The sequence below is a fragment of the Carassius auratus genome, unplaced genomic scaffold (genome assembly GCF_003368295.1).
Source record: "Carassius auratus strain Wakin unplaced genomic scaffold, ASM336829v1 scaf_tig00017341, whole genome shotgun sequence".
In the NCBI taxonomy this organism is placed as follows: Eukaryota; Metazoa; Chordata; class Actinopteri; order Cypriniformes; family Cyprinidae; genus Carassius; species Carassius auratus.
Window position 1 is genome coordinate 14,053 of NW_020524775.1, and position 23,844 is coordinate 37,896.

The window sequence follows — 23,844 nt, forward strand, 5'->3', positions numbered from 1 at the left end:
GACGCCCTCTCGGCTGTTACAGTCCAGGGCCCACGTGACCTTGTATTGAATCAAAGACGGAGCCGGACGCGGAGCTTAGTCCATGTCAATTTTTTTTATTCTGCAAAACTTAAGCCCTTTTGACATTTTGCCTGACGTGGCAATATAAAAAATATTCGCCTCCCAAGACAGCTCATTATGGAGCTGCTGGACCTTCCCAGACCTGCGCTTGCCAGGCTAACGCGGCTGAATTTTGCTTTAAGCTCTGAAGGCCAGCGCTACGTTTTTTTGTTTGTTTTTTTGCTACAGAGATTCATCGAGGTCGAGGGAGAGGGCTACGGCCTAATCAAGACCTCGGTGTGGAGGTGTGTCCAAACTGTCACCAACGCCCTTCTGCGCCATGCCGGGGATTACATCCTGGTGGATGGCACACTCATCCCTATCACCAATCCATCAGTGACTGATCAGGCGTAGGCTACTTATCGCGAAAGGGATACGCGGCCATAAACGTGCAGGTTATAGTGGACCACAGGGGTGTGATCTCCGACCTGGTGGCAAGGTCCAGCAAAACTTCAAGTTCCTCTGAAGAGAGGCTTGGTGCCCTTTTTTACGTTGCTTCCCCACCATATTCTGTATCTTAACTCTCTCTCTCTCTGTGTTCATTGTAGATGGGTTGCTTTTTATTAAAAACATAAACCAATTGCAATCAATACCACATTAAACAGAAGTAACTACAGCTTACAGAATTGATTGTAAAGTATCTTACCATTAATATAAAAGTGTATTACATAAATTTTAGAAGTCGTTAAACCCATGTCAAGAAGCAGCACAAGACCAGGCACAACGGGATAAGGAGGAGGGTGGATGATTAGCAAGGGATCCCCGGTTCGTCTAACCGTCACAACATATCGTGTGTGAACATATTACTGACCATTTGATAAATTAATTTATAGTCTATATTCTACTGATAACTTAAACTATGTTAATATAAATTTTACTGTAATAATTTGAGGGATGTTTCATTTGCATAGAACGTGTTGTCTTTCTTAACGCTGTATTGCACCTTCGCGTGAAGTGGAAAATCGATTCATGAGCAATCGATCCCAACTAATTCAGCACCATTACTTTGGACAGCGCTCTTGTAACGTCGGACGTAAGAGGCAGCGTGCTAAGAAGCTTCCAAAGGGACACTTCGAGGGACACACTTAGGAACATAAACAACTTTGGAAAGCAGGACCGTTTCTAGCCTTTTTGGCACCCTAGGCGAGATTTCTACCAACCGCCCCCCCCCCCCCTCACCAAAGATTTGTATATATATATATATATAAACTCTTGGTGGGGTGGGGGCTCTCACTGGCGCCCCCCAGCTGTTTGCGCCCTAGGCGACCGCCCAGACCCTCTTGCCTAGTTTGCCTATGCCTAGAAACGGCCCTGTTGGTAAGATATCTCTTTCCAGGTCTTCTTAGCGCGCTAAGAGTGAGCGTTATAGGGGAACCGGGCCCAGTTCTGTCACAGAAAGACAGGTGTGATTTATTATAACGCAGAATAAATTAATGTCTGTCAGGTAATGTTGCCTTTTTATGCGTGCTATTAAAAATAAATCGTGCTCTTAAAAAACAGTAGGCTGTATATACTAGTATTGCATTCTGAAAAACACTGAATGCTCGTTTTAAAGGGGAGGGAGGAGAAGGGAACCTCCATCTGCAGAAAAACCGAGGAAACCCCGCCTGCACTGTGCAATCCCGTCAGTCCCGAGCATTAAGTGCCCGTTATCACATCGCTGACATTTAGACCGATACACTGTTTCATAACATCAGATTCAACAATTAAAACAATGATATAGGAAGGTCACACAGTAAGCGTTCCGTTTATGAGACCAAACATTTACATCCATCAAAATACATTATAACAGCGGGTTTTGGATCATGCATTTAAAACGATGCCATCCCCTATATACGAACTGCTTTTCAAACAAGTGTCCACAGACACCAACGGGAATCCCACATGAGTTTAGGAATTTATGTTTATGCATGCACACACATTATAAATATAGTCTGTCTCCTAAAATCCTGTATAATAGTGTATATTTGCACATCATCCGCAACTACGAGAATCTACACACACAAACAAGCATGCACTAACAATACTTTAAGAGCTCCAAAAAATAATAGCAATACTTTTGCATAATATCTGCACCGAAAAGATCAATTAAGAGCGCATGTTTCTCCTGCTGCTGCTGCTGGATCATTCACTGAAACACTCTTGTGCTCATCAGTAGCGGCGCCAGGATTTTTATTGTAGGTGGGCCTCCAGAAAACTGGATGGGCCAGTTAAAATATGACCCCCCCCCCCCCCCCCCCAAAAAAAACCCCCGGGTTTCCCTTCATCTCCGTCCAGCGCTTTTCTGCGGCGCTGAGGAGGACATCAACTTGTATCGCTGTCCTCAGCTCAGTGCTGAAGGCAAGCGGACAAATAAATACACCTTAATTGTTGTCAGTAAGCTAACTTCATTTATCTCCTATGAACGTTCAATACACAAAAAGACTGAAACGGAATTAAATCTTTCTGAAATCGTTCTGTTTCTCTCTCCATTTATTTGTTCATTTGTTACGTTGTTCAGCTGGTTAATAATATTTCCACGTCCTGGCTGGTGACTTTGTTTGAAACCATCCATTTTCCCCAGCGCTGCAGCATGTGCCCTGCTGGCTTCATGTTTGCCACAACCGTCAGAAATGACGGAAAAATGTTTCCAGTCTTTGAAGCCCGTATTAATGAATCTATCCTCATAAGCTGCTTCAGCGAAATGACGACAAGACTTACAAAAAACAGCATCTCTTGAGATGCTCATTTCTTGATGAATTTAAAATAAAATAAGCTGCTTTGTTTTGTTTTACGTTTCATATCGGAACAACTGTCTGTGTCTGTCTTGAATGAATGACGTCCGCCAACGTCATTCATTTCATTGGATCACTTGCTGGTGGGGTAGAAGCCGCTGATTGGCTGAGAAGCTTTCGCTCAAAGCTTTCCTCGGGCTGCTTATTGGATGAACCGCTAGAATGAAAATCACTCACTACTCATAGGCCTGGGCCAAAATGGGTGTGCCCGGACCTTAAATGGGTGGGCCCAGGCCCACCCGGGCCCAATGGTAGCGCCGCGGCTGGTGCTCATACTTGTGTCTGGCTGCGGGTTGACTCTGGTGTATTTCACTCTCTCTCGTGCGCTCACTCCTGGGTGGGGAGGGAGTTACGCGAACGCGCAGACAAATGAACGCAAGAGCGCGCATTGTTTCATCTGAAAGGTGACAGACATGAAGATAATAATAGTCAACTGACACGTATCTGTCTGTCAGTCTGTCTTTGAAATGTAACATTATGAGATGTTATGATATTAGAGACCACCATTTTCTTAACTGTATATTCAGTAATGAAAATGAAAAACAAATTATGATGTCTGCTTTCTTAAGATTCTGGTTAAGGATTATGCTTAAATCCAGAACAACCTTTGCTGAATGTAAAAGCCATGCATTTTGACCGTTATAAATGAAACAAGTTAGATATCGTAGATACAGGTCAGAGTATTTCACTTATACAGCTGCACATGTAATTTATGTTCCAAACCTGTATGTGTTTTATCTTATGTGATACACAAGGCAATATTTTGAAATATGTGTCAGTGGAGTCCAGTGTTCTTCGAAATACCTTATTTTGTGTTCTGCAGAAAAAAAAAAATGTGACAATTAAGGTTAGAATTATTAGAATAGGACTTTAGGGTAAAATATTACCCTAAACTACCCTAAAATCTGGGGAAGTCATGGCCTAGTGTTTAGAGAGTATGACTCCTAACCCTAAGGTTGTGGGTTTGAGTCTTGGGCCGACAATACCATGACTTGCTCCCTGCTCTGGGTGTGTGTTCATTGCTGTGTGTGTTCACTGCTGCGTGTGTGTGCACTTTGGATGGGTTAAATGCAGAGCATGAATTCTGAGTATGGGTCACCATACTTGGTTGTATGTCACTTTCACTTAATTTAAGGTGGAATTGAAATGTCATTGAGAATGCATGTTAAACTAATATGTAATAGTTTAGCAAAGACCTAATTGTGAATAATTATTTCATTAAATTCCTGGTACATCAATACTAACATTTCCAGATCCCGCCACATTCTGTAAAATTCTGTTCAATTATTTAAAAAGTCATTAACGCCCTCTGCTGGTTATCATGAGAATATTCAGTCTAGTGATGTATTATTTTTGCATTATTGTAAGGGGTAGATTTGGGGTTGGGGTAAAGTGTAGACGTTAATAAAACACAATATATTGGGTAGAAAATTCAATTTATTGTTAGCTTCCGGTTTTTACTGTATCTCTTCTAGATTAGCAGCCGTACCCGATTTATAGGCTATCATACGTCATCCGGGCAAGTTACGTAATTAATATTCATAAACCAAGTGTCTGCCACTACTGCGCTTGACAGTTTGTTCGCTGTTTGAAGCCTAGCTCTATCTTACAATGTCTTCACAATCGGTGTGTTTGTGAAAAGATCCAATAAAGCTTCTCATCCAAAACATCCTATAAACGTTGACTGGAAAAAATCCCGCTAAGACTAAAATGGTTTATTCCATGTTTGTTTATAGACTACAAACTAAAAGTGACAGTTAAAGGAGCCATTTCCTCCAAATAACTGCGTCCCGCTATCATTGCACAAAAAGTGAGTATCAAATGCATTTTTTGATACACGAAACTTCCCAGATAAACGATTTGTAAAACGGTCCAAACCTGTGTCGAATAAAATCGACGCGAAAGCAGATGAAGGTCGAATCACATTTCGACGTCGCAGGGTTCTATATTAATCAAACGCGCCTTAATATAATCACTAAAACGACGAACTATCTTCAATTATCGTTGTACTTCTTCGTTAGACTATTATTCTGACTCATTCAGCTTTAATGTTTTTTTTTGTTGTTGTTGTTTTTCTTGTTGCTGCGACATATCCTAAAGTAACCAATATCCTCATGCACCTGAAATTTAATCATCGAATATATCGAACATAGAATTTAACAAGATATAAAAATAGTACACTTGACTACACCCATTGTTTACAAAAAAAAAAAAAAAAAAAATAGTAGGCGTGATGAAAATGGATCGTACCAAAACATAGTGGTGGTGGGGGGAAACGAGGAGTCCAAAACAGGAAATGGTAGAAACTACTTGTAAGCGCCTTTGCTCAAACCAGTTAATCATAAGAGAACTTGACTTGTTCAAGAACATATTTCAATAGTCTTAATCCATGCCTTCTGTCAGTGTAGTGTGTTCTGACTGAATTCGGTTTACTTAACAGCAACATTTATAAATACATTCAGCATAATAAACATTCCACGTAGTTACATGTCTAGCCTAATTACTGTGATAGTGTTTAATATAATCAGTGTTTCTGTTATTTCCAGTCAGAGTCAGGAAGATCAGACTAATCAGACACCACAGATCAGCTTCATAAGGACAGAATGAGTAAGGCACAAAAAACCAAAGATGAAGATTTTTCTCCAGGATCCAGGTACTCTCATTAAAGACAACATTACATCAGAAGTTAACATTTTTACTTAATAAACTCTTTCTGGTTTTATAATGAAAGACACAAATTAGTTGAGGTCACCAAGCGCTCTTGTTTGCTCTATTACAGTTCAGTCCAGGAAGAGGGATCAGATTCTCAAGAGCCCAGCTGTGTGTCCATGAAGAGTGACTGGTCTAGAGATCCTCCACCAGACATGAAGGATGGAGACAAACCGCAAAGTGTCAGGTACACAGTTGCTTATGGTTTTACTATGACCTCTTGTGGTCTCTCCCAGTCTCTTAATGGTTTTATAAAATAGCAGCAATGATAAACCCCACCAGCATTCATTAAATATTGGGAATTTTGGAAATTGGTTTAAATCTGTTGTGTTAAACAAAAACCTGATTTGAAATTGAACGTATTATCAAATTAGTAATTATCAAATTAGTAGTAACCAAACATGTGAATGAATGATTAATGTTGTGGGGATAATGTTTGTAACTTCCGGTTCTGTAGTTATGCATTCGAAGGTTCCTGCTCATGGATTCACATCATAAAGGATAAATATATGATAACTTAAAAAGTTAAATGTAACCTCTGTTCTGCTATAGGTCAGTTCAGCAGAAAAGGTCAGGCAGAGAGTCCAGTTCTGTGTCTATGAAGAGTGACTGGTCTATAGATCCTCCACCATACTTGAAGGATGGAAACAAACCGCAGAGTTTCAGGTACACAGTTGCTTATGGTACTGACCAGTCTCTTAATGGTTTCATAGAATGGCAGCCAAAAAACCTCAATATTTGATTAATAGTTACATTTATTTATCATAACTATAAACAGGGGTGCACATAATTTTCAAGGGGAAATCAGTCTTACTTTTCCAATACAAATGAGAACAGTCTTGGAAGAAAAAAAAATTGATTAACTTTTTAAGACTCGTCTAACCAGTTTATGCAACCGGACCTTGGTCTGGTCCTCAAATTGAACATATGGCAATTTTCCACTGCATGGTACGACTCGGCTCAGCACGGTTTGCGTTTCCACTGCAGTTAAATACCGCTTTAAGTGGCAACCTCCTAAAAAATTATCATTCTGCGGCGCCACTTCAAGCTCTCGCTGTATCCACTTCTAGGCTATCAACTAGAGCAGTACCTCCCAATCCTGGTCCTGGAGAACCCCCAACACTCCACATTTTATATGTCTCCAACACACCTGATTCAACCCATCAGCTCATTAATGAAGACCTCAAATGTGTGTGTGCTAATCAGTGAACAGCAGGGTTTGTCACAGTATGGTTTGAATGGATCCTCAGGCAAGGTGGTACTGAAAAAGTACTAGGTACTGTACCCAGTGGAAACCCCCCCAAAAGTGAGCCGTACCGAACCATACAGAGTCATACCATGCAGTGGTAAATCACCAGTAGTGTGACCCATTAAAAATAACTATTAAATATAAATGATTAATAGTGATCTTATAATTATTTTTTTAATAAAATAATAAAGTGTGATAATAATACTATTACAATTTAATATAAAAATGGAGTATTAAATAAAAATACAATTATTTTACATTAAACTTATATGTAAAATGCTAATATTTACTTTATATATATTGACATTGACATCAAGTAAGTATAGCTTCAAAGTATCTGATTTATTTACTTTATGCTGTTTTAAGGCGATCCCAGCAATCCTCAGATGTTACAGAACCCATCAGTAAGAAAATGAAATATGATGATTCTGTGAATCAACCACAAGACATCAGTGAAAGCGTGTATCCTGGTGTCAGGTAAAATACAAGGTCTTGATGCTGCAAAGATTCATCATATAGTTTATAATCAATGAAATCATTTTTAATTGCAAGGTTTCCTTTCATTAGACTTATGCAGTTTTGCATGTAATGTGGTTAAATTTTAATTTTACAGTCATGATGAAGTCCTTAACACATTAAGATCCAAACTGAAGAAAAAGTTTAAGTGTCTTTATGAAGGAACAGCAAAGCAAGGAAACCTAAGACCTCTGAATGAGATCTACACAGAGTTGTATATTACAGACAGTGAGAGTGGAGAGATCAGTAATGAACACGAGGTGAGACAGATTGAGACACAATCCAGGAGAACAGTAACAGAGGACATACCGATCAAATGCAGTGACATCTTTACAGCTTTACCTGGACAAGACAAACCCATCAGAAGAGTGCTGACAAAAGGAGTCGCTGGCATTGGAAAAACAGTCTCTGTGCAGAAGTTCATCCTGGACTGGGCTGAAGGACAAGAGAATCAGGACGTCCAGCTCATATTTCCACTTCCTTTCAGAGAACTCAATCTGATGAAGGACAAAACACTCAGTCTTTCAGATCTTATTAATTTATTTTTACCTGAAACAAAAGAAATTGAAATATCCAGTGACAAATATAAAGTGTTGTTCATCTTTGATGGTCTGGACGAGTGTCGTCTGTCTCTGTATTTTCAGAGCGATGTGAGGTTGTGTGATGTAAGTGAATCAGCATCAGTGGACGTGCTGCTGAAGAACCTCATTGAGGGGAATCTGCTTCCCTCTGCTCTCATCTGGATCACCTCCAGACCAGCAGCAGCTGATCTCATCCCCTCTGAGTGTGTCCATCGAGTGACAGAGGTACGAGGCTTCAATGAGCCACAGAAGGAGGAATACTTCAGGAAGAGAATCAGAGATCAGAGTCTGGCCGATAGGATCATCTCACACCTGAAGTCTTCAAGGAGTCTCTACATCATGTGCCACATCCCAGTCTTCTGCTGGATCTCATCCACTGTTCTGGAGAAGATGTTGAGTCAAGCAGAGAGTGGAGATATTCCCAAGACTCTCACTCAGATGTACACACACTTCCTGATGGCACAGATTAACATCAAAGACATGAAGTACAACAAGAAGGACACAGACAAAGAGATGGTTTTCAAATTAGGAAAACTTGCATATGAGCAACTTGAAAAAGGCAACTTGATATTCTATGAGGAAGACCTGGAAGAGTGTGACATTGATGTGACAGAAGCATCAGTTTACTCAGGATTGTGCACTCAGATCTTCAGAGAGGAGTTTGTCTTGTATCAAGTGAAGGTCTTCTGCTTTGTTCATCTGAGCGTTCAGGAACATCTAGCAGCTCTATATGTGCACCTCTCCTGTACAAACAACAAAATAAATGTGTTTGATGACATCACCAGTATGTCAAAGATTTCATTATCTGACCTGCATAATAAAGCTGTAAATAAGGCTCTACAGAGTAAGAATGGACATCTGGATCTTCTCCTGCGGTTTCTTCTGGGTCTGTCAGTGAAGTCTAATCAGGGTCTTCTACAAGGACTAATGAAACAGACAAGAGGAAGCTCTGAGAGCAATGAGGAAACAGTTGAGTACATTAAGAAGAAGATCAGGATCAGTCGCTCTCCCGAAAAATCCATCAATCTGTTCCACTGTCTGAATGAGCTTGGTGATCATTCAATAGTGGAGGAAATACAACAATATCTGAACTCTGGAACATTAGCTGAAGCCAAACTCACTTCTTTGCAGTGGTCATCTGATGGACTTAAGGATTCTCACTGTAAACTGGAGAAACTAAAGTAAGATCATCTCTTTAATGCTTTTTATTCCTGTGTGAGATAAGACATTGTGCATTAATTGATCAAAAGTGACAGTAAATATATGTACTGTATAACGTTACAAATGATTCCAGTATTTAAAAAATGTGTTCTTTTGAGTTCATTATTCATCGAAGATTATAACATTATTGTTTCCACAATAATGTGAGCACCGTTTAATATTTATAATAATCAGAAATGTTTCTCAATCAGCAAATCGGCATATTAGAATGAGTTCTGAAGGATGATGTGACACTGAATTTTCAGCATCATTACTTCATTCTTCAGTTTTGAACACAATAAATTAGATTTTAACACATTACAGGAAACAGTTATTTTAAATTGTAATAATATACAAAAAATAACTGTTTTTACTGTATTTTCTTCTTTCAAAAATGTGGTTTTGTGATATAAAAAGTGCCAAAAAAAGACCTACTGTAACAATAATAATAGTTGTAGTCAATTTAAATGTACTAAAAAATTGAAATGAAGAAAGATTGATCTTGAGACAAAATGTTTGAGAGTGAGAATTGTCCTTGTTCTCTACAGGTTGAGAGATTGTGGGGTTACAGGTGAAGGTTGTGCTGCTCTGGCTTCAGCTCTGAAATCAAACCCTGAACACCTGAGAGAAATATATCTGTCTGAGAATAAACTAAGAGATTCAGAAGTGAAGTTACTTTCTGATTTAAAAGATGGTCCAAATTATAAACTAGCAAAACTGCAATACTGTGAGTATATTTTTATTATAAGCTTTTAAATGAATTCACAGGCCTTTTATATGTGTAAGTGGGAATATAAAAGATAAGATTTTCATGAATATCTTTGACTATAATTTGAATATGCTAATATGTCTGGCTGTGTTTTTTCTGAAATGGATCTGCTGATGTGATGTGACAGCAGTAATCTCTCATACTGTCTGTGTGTTTTACTTTAGGACTGAGTATATAGACATCAGTCCTGTTTCCTCAGGATCAACTGATGTTGAACAAGGACCTGATACAGAGACGTCACAATCAGCAGAGACTGAAATAATTATCAATCTAGCACCTGTGTATTTTACTTTATATTTCTCATGGATTAATATAAGACCATTACATTACCAACAGGCTGGTTTTGAAATAGCTTCCTATTCTTTCTATTTCAGCTAAATAAAGAAAAATATGGCAGAAATAGTACAAGTCATTTTATGATACTGTAGATAGATGCCATTTCTTGTAAGTATTGTTTGTTCTCTGTTTTGGGGTTAGAGTTAGAGAAGTTAAGATGCTTTTCTTTTTATGTATTTAATTTATTTTAAGTAATTTATTGGGTTTTAGTTTAGCTATTTTAGCCTGGTCCACTGCTGGAGTCAATCAGTATTTTTAGGGGCCAAGCACAGAATGTGCGTAGTGAAAAGTGAAAGTGACGTGACATTCAGTGACATTCGTAGGCACCTATTGTAATTGCTCCTGTTCCTATTTTTAGGGGCCAAGCACTGAAGGTGCAAGGCACCTATTGTATCTGTTAGCGTAATGTTTTTTCTTCCGCCACAAGTCTATGGCAGCCCATAGAACCGATTGCGGGAAAGTTGTATAATTTGGCATACTGATAGAGGACAGTCCCAACATTAACTATAGCAAATTTAAAGTCTCTAACTCCAACTCTCTAGCGCCACCACTTGTCCAAAGTTTCAATATTTTTAGTCAGAAAATGGAAATAATTTTTTCCTCTGAATCATTCGGTCATGCCAAGTAGAATGAACACCAAAATTCAAGAATCGCAAGGTTTACTTTTTTGCTATTTTCAATTTTTCGAAAAAACTACTTTTTCGAACTCGTCCTAGACGGTTAATCCGATTTTCATAAAAATTGGCTCAGATCATCTTCAGACAATGCTAGCAAAAAGTTATGGAATTCAAGTTGATTCGTAAAACCATTCTCAAGTGAAACGTGAACAAATTTGACAAAAAGCACGTAAGAATGCATGTGAGGCAATATCTCGGCAAAGGTTTGGCATATTGAGACCAAACTTGGTGTTTGTTATAACAAGCATGACCTGAGACTACCTGCAGTGTTTCGACACAGTGCCACCTAGTGGTCAGGAGATATGAAAAATGCATATTTTGGCTTATAACTTCTGAATGGTTTGGCCAAAACAACTGGTCACATTACACAACTGGTCTCTTTAGATTCAGTGAGTCATGTTGAGTCGAATGATATCCAGATTTCCCGTGTCAGCCATTTTAGGCGTCGGCCATTTTGAATTATGTTTTAAAAATGCTGTATTTTTTGAACGCATTATCGTATCATTACGAAAATAATTACAAAAATATTCAGCTCCATGCCCTGAAGGTACTCAAAAAGGTTGGTGGCAGCGCCACCTTGTGGTCAAGAGTTATAATGAAATATCAAAAAAATGCTAAAAACTTTTGAATCAATTAGAAATTGAAATGAAATGAAAATGGTCTCCCTATATTCTTTGCGTCATGCCGAGAACTTCGATTCTAATTATGCCAAAATTGGCCATACTTCCTGTCAGCAATTTTGATTTATGTTGAAAATCTACTTTTTCAAACTCCTCCTATAACGTTAGTCAGATTTTCACCAAATTTGACGCGGATCATCTTCATACCCCATTGGCCAAAAGTTTTGGATTTTGTGTCGATATATGAAACGGTTCTCATTTAGCCCATAAACAAATTTGCTGGAAGGATACCAAAATGCATTTGAGGCTGTATCTCAACAAAGCTTTGACATATTTGCACCAAACATTAGGGATGCACCGAAATGAAAATTCTTGGCCGAAACCGAAAACCGAAAAAGAGAAAACCAAGGCCGAAAACCGAAACCGAAACACCGAAAGAAATTATGCCAATTATTAGTACCATTGCATTTATTGCTATGACCGTGTACTAACTTTACTAAAATTAAGACATTGCAATTGCATAAATTAATATTAAAGTTACAAAGATAATTACAATTACATAACTTATTAAAAAAAAAAACATAAAAATACATAATTACAAATGATGCAAATATTTATTAAGCACATTGCAACAATGCACGGTATAAAATAAAATTCAAACTAAAAATGTATCCCACTCATGTGTATATTTTATAATAATGTACAGGTTTTAAAATGAACAGTTCTCTCATAAAAACAAAGTGCATTTAGGTGAAGTGCATTTGAAATTTTTCTCTGTAGGACTAGAAAGTGCATTACTTCTCCAGTTGGCAAGACTGTTATCACTTCTGGGGATGGGGACTTTAGACAGATAACCTGCAAGCTGTTGAGCAGTTGAGCTTGTCATCTGCCTGACATTTGAGAAATATTTGAGAGCGTGTATTTAAATAGGGCCAGGGCATAAATAAAATTTTTTATCAAATTAAAGCAGAAATCTAGCAGAAAATCTAGCATAAATATGGCTACAATCTGATATTATGTGTGTGTGTGTATATATATATATATATATATATATATATATATATATATATATATATAGTAGCCTAAAGAACAAAATAGCCAACGTATTATTATTATTTGAGGCACTTTCTTGCAGAATTCCACTGAACATATCAGACAACGATGGTGCATGCCACTCATCTGGTGCAGAGACCAGTCTTTTTTTTCTGCGCTCTGATCTGTCTCCTGCGCTTGGCGCTTCTCCGTCTCCACGCGGGTTCTCCGCATCCAGCGCGGCCTGGATCATTTCTCGTGCGCGCTGCCTTATTTCCGCATCTTTATAACGCGGATCAAGCACATTCGCGATGAAGTGCAGAGGATCCGACAAGATCTCAGTGAGACGTGTGCTAACAGACTCTATAAGACTGTACTTTTCTTTGTTTTCACTTTGTGGTCCGTCTTAATCTCTTTGTTAGGAGACGCTTTAGTGCTGCGAATAAAGGAGTAAGAAGAGAGAGAATATTCTCACTGGTGTTAAGTGAATGTCGGGTGGAGCTCGTGGTCTGCGCTATGCAGGTGCACGTGCAGGTCGCGGTTTCTGTTTGCGTCATCACAACATTTCGGGCGTGTTGTTTCGGTGATAAAAGTCTATCGGCCGAAAACCGAAAAGGCCATTTTCGGCCGAAAATTTTCGGTGGCCGAAATTTCGGTGCATCCCTACCAAACATTGTATGTGTCATTGTCACGTCACACTGACCATGCCACATCAGTTTGGTAACAGCGCCACCTATTAGCCGAGAGTAATTAACCATTCATTAACCTTCAATTGTGAAATTTCCAAAAATACTAATAACTTTTGATTGCATAAGGCTATTGTAATGAATCTGATGGAATTCAAGTTGATTCGTCTAAACGTTCTCGAATGACACGTGAACAAATTTTACAAAAATCAGGCAAAAATGCATGTAAGACTATATGTCGGCAACGGTTTGCTGTATTGAAACCAAACTTGGTGTGTGTGATAATAACAATGACCTGAGACTACCTGCAGTGTTTCGACGCAGCGCCACCTAGTGGTCAGGAGATATGAAAAATGCATATTTTGGCTTATAACTTCTGAATGGTTTGGCCAAAAATCACACAACTGCTCTCTTTAGATTCAGTGTGTCATGTTGCGTTGAATGGTATCAAATTTTTCCATGGCAGCCGTTTTAGGTGTCGCCTATTTTGAATTATGTTTTAAAATGCTGTATTTTTTTTAACGCAGCATCGTATTGTTACGAAAATAATGACAAAAATGTTTGGCTCCATGCCCTGAAGGTGCTCAAAAAGTTTAATGGCAGCGCCACCTTGTGGTCAAGAGTTATAATGAAATATCACAAAAATGCTAATAAGTTTTGAATAAATTAGACTATTGAAATGAAAATAGTCTCCTTGTATTCTGTGGGTCATGCCGAGAGCATCGACACCAATTATGCAAAAATTGGCAAATACTTCCTATCCGCTATTTTGATTAATGGTGAAAACCTACTTTTTCTAACTCCTCCTAGACCGTCAGTCCGATTTTCACCAAATTTGACGTGGATCATCTTCCGACTATGCTGGCAAAAAGTTACGGAATTTGTGTCGATATACGAAACGGTTCTCATTTAGTGCGTCAACAAATTTACTGGAAGGGTGCCAAAATGCATTTCAGGCTGTATCTCTTTAAAGCTTTGACACATTTGCACCAAACTTTGCATGTTCCATTATAACCTCACACTGACCATGCCACATCAGTTTGGTAACAGCCCCACCTACTGGTCTGGAGTAATAAACATTAATTATTAATTATTCACATTTTTGAAAATTACATAACAGTTGATTGCATTAACCTATTGCAAGGAAACTGGTCTCAAAATATTCCTTGGGTCATGCCGACAATATACATATCAATTATGTCATAAGCTAAACTTCCTGTCGCCCATTTTGATTTAAGTTGGAAATATACTTTTTTTTAACTTATGAACCATTGGTCCTATTTTCATCAAAATTGATTCAAATCATCTTCAGACTGTGCCGACAAAAAGTTATGGATTTTGTGTCAAGAGACGCAACCGTTTTCATACAGCGACGCTATAAACTTTAAGCACTGTGACAAAATGACTAAGGCAATACCACTTCAAAGCTTTGACATAATGACACCAAACTTTGTATGTACAATAGTCACCTCACACTGACCATTCAACACTGCCACCTATTGGTCAAACGTGATGAGCCAATAAATCCTATTACTAGTTGTGTTTATTGTTTTCAATCCATTTTGCCTCAAATTATCTTAAAACGGTTTTAATTACTGATTCCTGCCGTTCGTCTGAAGCTTGCTTCTGTAGGGCTTGGTCCAGTTATTGCTGCTTGCAGCTATATTTATTATTATTCTTCCTTCTGACTAGGAGTCTATGGCAGCCCTTAGAACCGATTGCGGGAAAGTTGTATTGGTTTGACATTCCAATAGAGGACAATGCCAACATTAAGTACACCAATTTTGGTGTGTCTAAGTCATTCCCTCTAGCGCCACCAACTGTCCAAAATTCCACTTTTATTTTGTTAATAACTTTTGAACAGTAAGGCCAATCAACAAAATTATTTTTCCTCTGATTCCTGAGCTCATGATGATTTGATTGCAACCTATGAAGTCATTTTCTGTCATAAAAATATGGCAGCCATTTTTTAATTTTTGAAAAAACTACTTTTTCGAACTCATCCTTTCAATAAACACTTGCAAAAACAGTCGTAAGGCTGTATCTCTGCAACGATTTATCGTATTCAGATCAAACTTGGTACATGTCATAACAAGCATGACCTGAGGCTACATGCTGCGATTCGGCGCAGCGCCACCTACTGGTCCGGAGATATGAAAAATTGCTAATTTTGTTTATAACTTCTAAACAGTTTAGTTTGTCCAAAAACCATAATTGGTCTTGTTAGATTCAGGGCAACATGCCGAGTCAACTGATATCCAATTTTACCATTTTGGCCATTTTGACTGTCGGCCATTTTGAATTTTGTGGTAAAATGCTGTATTTTAAGAACGCATCAACGGATTGTTACGAAACATTGTATGGGTCATCAGGACAATGTCCTGAAGGAGCGTGAGAAGTTTCGAAACAGTGCCACCTAGTGGTGAATTTCTTTTTATAAATGATTAAATCTTTGGGTGTCGCTCACTTATTTTCACGCAACTCATCTAATTCTACTCGAGAGAACCTTACCAAGTCCTACGATACCAAACATGGTAGGTTTGTGTAGCATTGTGATTTAGCGCTTAAAAACTATTTGGCTATATCTTTGAAACCGCTTGTCCGATCGAGACGAAACCACGGTCAGAAGTTTGAAAACATAGGTCGATAGCTATACACCAATGCCCAAATGCAAAAATATTGATACTAAGGGGTAGTAAAATTCAATCAAAGTCAAGAGTCAGTCATTTTTTACGTGTTTTTTTAATATAAATATCTATAACTCTGAATTTAATTGAGATATTTTCACCAAAATCAACACACATATGTATGGGCTCACTCCGAGGACACATAAAAAATGGTGGGACTGAGCCTCTTGGTGGCGCTATAATAGAACAAAACATGAAATTCCCATTCACTTCAATACAGTTTTGTGAAATAAAATGCTATACTAAACAAATGCATTGGTGCAATATTACGAAACTCAGAATGTGCCAACAACACCATCCCCTGAAGGTATTCAAAATATTTCGAAACAGCGCCATCTAGTGATCAACAGTTATAACAAAATAGCCAAAAGGCTAATAACTTTTTAATAAATCTGGCTATTAAAATGCAACTGGTCTTAATAGATTCATTGGGTCAAGCCAAGAACATAAATATCAAGTTTTCCTTATTTGGCCAAACTTCCAGTCTGCCATCTTGATTTTCATTAAAAACCTACTTTTTCGAACTCCTCCTAGACCGTTTGTCCGATTTTTATCAAAATCGAATCATATCATCTTCAGACTGTGCTGACAAAAAGTTATGGATTTCGTGTCGATAGACCATTTTCGTACAGCATCACTATGAACTTTAAGCACTGTGTCAAAATGAATCTAAGGCTATATATCTTCAAAGCTTTTATATATAGTAACACCAAACTTTGTTTGTGCAATAGTCACCTCACACTGACCATTTTACACTAATTTGGTAACAGCCCCACCTATTGGTTACAAGTGATAAGCCAATTAATCATATTACTATTTGTTGTGTTTGTTTTCAAGCCATTTTGCCTAAAATAATCTTAAAACGGTTTTAATTACTCATCCCTGCAGTTCGTCTGAAGCTTGCTTCTGTAGTGCTTGGCCCCGTTATTGATGCTTGCAGCTATATTTTTCTTTTCTTTTTTTTTCTTTTTTTAAATAATGCTGTTTTGTGTTTGTGTATTTTTTTCCAAGACATTGTTAGATCCCAGTTTTGTCTGTTGTTGCTATACAAGGATTTGATTACAAAATCTGTATCATAGCTATTAAACTATTTCATGTTATGAATTTAACCTCAGTGACCTGTTAACTGTTACCCGTCTCGTATACTGGATGCCTACATTTACTTCACTATATTACAATTAAATCTTATCTAATCATGACAAACTATATATCGTTGGAAAGGTCTAAGACTCCCAAATATATATTTTACCAAAGTTTTTTTGTTAAAATTATGTAGGAAAAGTAATAAATTATCTTCTGACAAGAGTGCACCCTCAAAAATCTACATGATAACAGGAGCTCTGACTTTGTTTAAAAAAAATGACGACTTCGTTGCCTTTTTCTCTATCACATTTTAGAAATCATCAGAAATTATATATCAACTGAAAACTTAAAATCTAAAAATTCATCCTTTAAAACCCATTTTAAAATCAGACATTGCATTACCATGTAAATGGTACATCAATATCATGTTACAAAATGTTTTCATTCATGAATTATAAAAATTTAAGTTTGGGTCATGCACTACAAAGTCTGTGTTCAAAAATGTGTGTGACAGTTCAGGGGAAAGTAAATCTGAGTTTGTGGTGACTTAAATTAAAATAAATTATTATAATCTTAATTCTAGTGAAGAAGGATTTTGAAATTCTGTCAGTAATCAGTGTTGAGTTCTACTGCAAGGTTAACCCTGCCTGGTTTACATGTTTCAAAATGATTAACAGTCAAAAACATTCGTAGGAATTTTAGAAAAGTAATGAAATGTAACCTGTTACATACATTAATAAAGTAATTAAAATTGTTACTACTTATTACATTTTAAATAGGGTAACTATTAAATTTCCAAAGTAACCTGCCCAACACCAAGCTTAGGAACAAGCATGTTCCAATTACAAATGGAGGTCGATCAATTTTGGATTTTACTGATACAGATAGCTAGCCACAATAATACAGATTAATCAACCAATGCTGAACAGAAACTAAAATGGTGTTCAATTAAAATTTAAAAAAAGGACTGAACCATACTTTACAATTTAATACAAAATTTTATTTTAATTAAATATTCATCATTAAAGTCAGTTCATAGTTTTTTAATGTTGATAAAAGCTAGTTTTTAAATATATAGGTAAATGTTGAAATTAACACTCAAATAAGGAGCAAAACGTATATTCTACAGCTTTAATCAATCTTAGTTAATGTTACAAATGGACTATTGCATTCTTTCATTCACTTTATTTATAGTCAGAGCACTTTAACTTTATTATGCTATGGCCAATGCTTATAACTTTGTACATACCTCACTTAGACATGTGGTAATGCGATATATCCCGGTAATTAATATGCATGATATTGTTATCATGGGCACTTCTAAATACCGTGAATAATTATATATTACAAATTATTCAGAATTTGGAATGCATTTTAAGAATACTTTTCTCATCAACTGGTCAAAATGCTCAAAACTGCTGTATGCTGCTTGAAAGAGACTCTGATGTAAATAAGCACACATGAGAAGCACATGAGGAACACGTGAGAGGCGTGCTGAATGAAAGCACATTCACTTTCTTACAGCAGATGGTGCTAAACTGCCCTTACACATAATTCTACACTAAAATGCCCTTACACTGGAAACCCCATAAATAAAGCAGCTGCAGCTACTTTCTAAAAAATATTTAAATAGCCATTCAGATTTGTGGATTCGCTATGTTGTTCATCACAGTGCCAAATAATTAAATATTTAGACTTAATAGACTATTTGTTTTAAAACATTTTTTTATCTGGACAACAACATGCCCTAGATATTGTTTGAAAGTGAAAGTTAACAAACTGCCAATAAAAAATTATTCTGAACATTCATTAATCTAGGTATTCCAACATTTAGTAATATGTTGTTAAAATCGAAAGTTGCAGCTGTGTTATTTAATGAGCTAACATGAACTAAGAGTTGTATTTTTAAAAAAGGTATTCTGTAGCAAATGTAGCTATTGCTTATTATTTAGCTGTGCATTTACTGAATGAGTACTATGCGATGTCCGAACTGATTACACTATATTTTATGTATTGCACATTGATTGGTAAAAATTGATAGCCTGAATGCACTGTAAGTCACTTTGAATAAAAGTGTCTGCTAAATGCATAAATTTAATTAAAATTAAAATCATTTTCTATTTTTAAAAAGTCTTAAATTGTCTTTAAGTCAATTTTTGAATCATTTTCAAAGTTCTTAAATTGCTTGTTTTATTGTTGTGATTATTTTTCTTCATGATTTTTTTTACTTTGGTTTTTACTTTCTTGCTTATGTAAAGCACTTTTAATTACCATTGTGTATGAAATGAGCTATGTAAATAAACTTGCCTTGCCTTGAATGTTAATGCATTAATGTTAATGTTAGGGGGAAGTCGTGGCCTAATGGTTAGAGAGTAGGACTCACAATCGAAAAGTTGTGAGTTCGGGTCTCGGGCTGGCAGGAATTGTAGGTGGGGGCAGTGCATGTACAGTTCTTATTTTTGTTATACTGTATTATGACCACTTTTTCTAAACTAAATTTCCATACCTTGATAATACCGTATACCATGATAAAAGCATTATAAATTAAATCACAACAGGAACATATCTGGCACCGGATACCATCATATCCCTAACCTCACTGTAAAATGCACCTATTTATATTGAGATTGTACAGTCACTTATAATGTATATAATGCATATTAATATTAATAGTTAATGCAAAGGAAAGCATGTTTGAAACTGTTATGTAATATTTCCTTTCTTCCTGGTTTGTGCATGATTTTGGGTTCCCAAAAATTATTACATTTAAATTTTCAGTTGTATACAGGGGCGGATCTAGAAAAATATTGATGGGGTGGCGAGAAGGGAGCAGGAATTTTTGAGGGGTGGCAACATATGGCAGACGTATATATACTGAATTTAGTCACAGTTATCAGAGTCTGATGATAAATATATGTGCAAAAGGACACAGGCTGCCATTAACAAACTTAATCTCATACAATCAATGTCTTGCATTTGAAACAGTTCATATAAGGAATAAGTGACCATACCCCCTAAGCACCACCACACTCACTAATGCATACAGTATGCATCAACATGTAATTAAGAGCATTATAAAAGCTTCAGTGTTATCAATATGTCAATTTATTATAAGAAACACAAGATTTTAACAGCCAATGACATTTCCAGCTGGGGAGACTCAACTGATTTTCTACAGTTTAGTGTTAATCATCATCTAACTCAAGCAGTCAAGAGCTACATTTAGATTTAGATGTTATATTAATATGGTCCCTGAAGAATAGGTTTTATTAGCTGACAATAATAATAAATAAATAAACACTATAGGCACAAATACAGATGTACTTTTAGAAATTGTTTTTGAAAAATATGGTGTTATTGTTTTGGCAAGCTTAAATTAAAACTTCTATGAAAACTTGTGTGATATTCCTTTAAAATAATGTTTTAGTATATCTTTTAAGTATATTTTACTAAGCAATTTCTTACATAATTTCTTTGAGTTAGACCTCATCTGATCTGAACTTTTATTTTGGTGGGTTGTAACCAGAGTTTCTGTGTTTTTTAATTAACTATTATTATTAGCTAATAGGCCTACTTGAAGTATAGCATACTCTACTGTGCAATAGTACTATATTTCTTTTTGAATTTCTCCAAAGTTATACCGGAATTTTGGTGAAATCCTCTCATAGCGCGCTGACCTGCACATGTGTAGCCTACATCATGCATCCCGCTTCGCTCATCCATCAATTATGAACATTCCCAAACTGATTCATTCATTATGAATCAGTTTGGGAGTTCAGAGCGGCTTCGCGGATCATTTGAATCAATTCGAGAGTTCAGAGCGGGTTCACGAATCATTTGAGTCAGTTCGGGAATTCGGAGCGGGATCGCAAATCATTTGAATCAGTTCGGGAGTTCAAAGCGAGTTCGCGAATCATTTGAATCAGTTCGGGAGTTCAAAGCGGGTTCGCGAATCATTTGTGTCAGTTTGGGGATCGCAAATCATTTGAATCAGTTCGGAGCGGGATCACGAATCACGAAAGATTCGCTCTAGTAAATTTTCAAATTGGCCATAACCTTTAATTCGTTGCTGCCAACTGGGGTGGCAAGGCTTTCTTTTAGGGCGGCATAAAATAAAGTTTGTTTTAGACTTTTATTCTTATATAAAATGATTGTCTGATTTAACAAAAGTGACTGTCTGTGTATTTTATTTTAGTATTTACAGATATCCGATGACATATTCTCATATTTACCAGACCCTAAATTTCCAGTTGTTTCATACTTTAACATAAGGAATTTGTCCAGACACTCCCCTGAGCAGGGTCATGTATTAGAAAGACAAAAAAAAAAACAGCTAAAGATCCTCACTGTAAACTGGAGAAACTTTGGTAAGATAATTTCTCTCTAACATTCACATTTTTGTCCTCAGTAAGACGTGTCTTTTAATGTAAAATCAGCCAAGATTATAACTGTTCAGTACTACATACAAAATCTCCGCACAAATGATCTCATTACTCTTTGAATTTCTTTATTCAGTTCACCATAATACTATTAAGTTTATAAGCTGCCAAAGACCTAACATGACACAGTTACTAATCTTATTTAACCGTTCAGTTCTGAATCAGTTTCAAAAAGCACCACGGAGCATCAACATGCATAAATCTCATTCTTTTAGCAGCAGTATGTGGCATTTCTACTAAGGTTCACCTTTTATCATTCTCTTCAGGCTAATAGATAGTGGTGTCACAGATTTAGGTTGTGGTGCTCTAGCTTCAGCTCTGAGATCAAACCCTGAACACCTGAGACATCTTAGTTTGTCTGAGAATAACCTAGGATTTTACACTTCTGCTAAAATAAGATTGTAATACTTTATAAACATTGTCTATACAGATGAGGTATAGGTGAACCCGTTTACTGAGGGGAGGACTTGCTGTTCTTCTGCCTTACCAGTAGAGGGCGGCAAACAACAAATTATTACAGTATTTGATTCACTGTCAATTCCTGAAAAAAATTAATGTATTGCCATTAAGAGTCTATGCATTTAAAGAATTAGCAAAGCTTTTCATATTTTCTATTATTGTCTCTTTTCTGAATTTCAATGACTTTTGACATTTTATAATATTGTACATACTTTACGACTTCTATTAGTTAATGAACAATGTTCAGGTGAATATATTTCACAAATTAATCTCCACTTTGACTACATTACTTGTCACGATAATTACATTCCTTCCCACTTATGCACAACAATCTGTTAATATAATTTTGTAAGTGTAGTTAGTTTTGTTGTCATAGTATTTTAGGAAGTAAAAATACATTCAAGGGGCCTTATTGTTTCCTGTCATAGAGAACCATTTAAAGATTTTAAAAATACAGAGAGAAGATGGGCAGAAGCACTTATAACATTTAAGATGCATGAGTAAAAAAAGAAAAAGAAAAGAAAAAAAGAAAGACATCACACATGCAGAGAAAGATATGAAGAGTCAGATTATTCCAGATATTAGAAGCGCTTCTATACTGAGATCTGCTCTGAGGAGGAAACAGCTGTGCTGAAGCACAAGGTCATAGATCCATAATCCTGCGCTGCGCGACGCTAGATTAAAAACCCAGTTTTGATTAAGAAAGCAGGGTTAGAGGATTACGGTCCGGTGAACAAAAATGAAAGCAGTTTTAAAACTCAATCCCAGAGTTCATCAAAAATATAAACCTCAGACTGTCATCTCAACCTCAGATTAATGCAGAAGCTCCTTCAAGCTCCTGTGCAGCTCAGAAGAAGAGAAGATGTGTGACAGTGTCTTACTACAAAATAAAGTCAGAATTATGAGATAAAAAGACATTATGGCATGGTCAACTTTCAACATCTTATCTCACAAATGAATGTCATAATTCAGAATTTTTGTCACCAGTAGTATTTTTTTCTAAATAGACTACATGTTTGTCAAGATTTCAAATTATTTCAGTTATGACAGTATCTCAATAATTGTTTGTCAATTTAGACTTTTTAAACTCGCAATTAAAACATTATGTCATAATTTGTATTTTATTTAAATTATGTCTTTTGTGTAGTAATTTTTAATGACTATATGATAATGATGAATTTGTTTATCTCGTAATTATTTTCCAAAGCAATACTTTACTATTCCCTTATTCAATATCTAGACAAAAAATGTGTACAAATTCGCTTGTTTTGATGAAAAAAGTTATTTTTTAAATGTTTCAAAAGGTTACTTATTGCAAATAAAAATGTTTGAACATTTTGCATTAAATCAAGCATCTTTGCATGCAATTTTCACTCAGCTTCTTAAAAAATACAAATAAAAAATGTGTCCCTGAGAAATACATTTTAAAAATAAGTGTAAAAAGTGTGTACATTTTACCTAGATCTATAGAGACTGACATGTTTGTTTTCATCGTAAGATTCATCTCATGGACAGATTCAAGATTTATGAAGGGAGAAAGAAATGAGAGAGCAAGACTTTTTCCATTTGCTTTTCTCTGACTTAAAATCCCATTTGATGGGAGGCAGAAATCACACACACTGTACGTGAGACATCTGATCTGATCTTCGTTTACATGGAATCATTTCACAGGTCTCTTATGAACTCCGAAATGATTCTTTTGATGGGCAGAGCCCTGAAGCCAGCGCTCATAATCATATGCAAATTGTGAGACATGACAATTCAAAAACTGGCATATTCACTACAGATATCAGAGGGTTCAAGGAGTTACCAAACCTGTGGAGAGATGTCAAGCACTCAAAGAAGCTCCATATGATCACCTGTTTTCAATAATTAAAAAAAAAAAAAAAACACATGTAAAGGGTCACAAAACAGCACTGGTTCACTTG

The 23,844-nt window shown here is 36.5% G+C and overlaps 1 protein-coding gene across 1 annotated transcript; it reads left to right on the top strand.

The window, feature by feature from the left end:
- Nucleotides 1–4,447: 4,447 nt before the first annotated feature.
- On the top strand, nt 4,448–11,225 carry LOC113075628 (NLR family CARD domain-containing protein 3-like). The gene is made up of 8 exons (XM_026248307.1): nt 4,448–4,683; nt 5,420–5,526; nt 5,653–5,769; nt 6,135–6,248; nt 7,198–7,308; nt 7,445–9,109; nt 9,677–9,855; nt 10,062–11,225. Coding segments are annotated over exons 2-8 (2,238 nt in total). The 5' UTR covers nt 4,448–4,683; nt 5,420–5,476; the 3' UTR covers nt 10,064–11,225.
- Nucleotides 11,226–23,844: the final 12,619 nt, after the last annotated feature.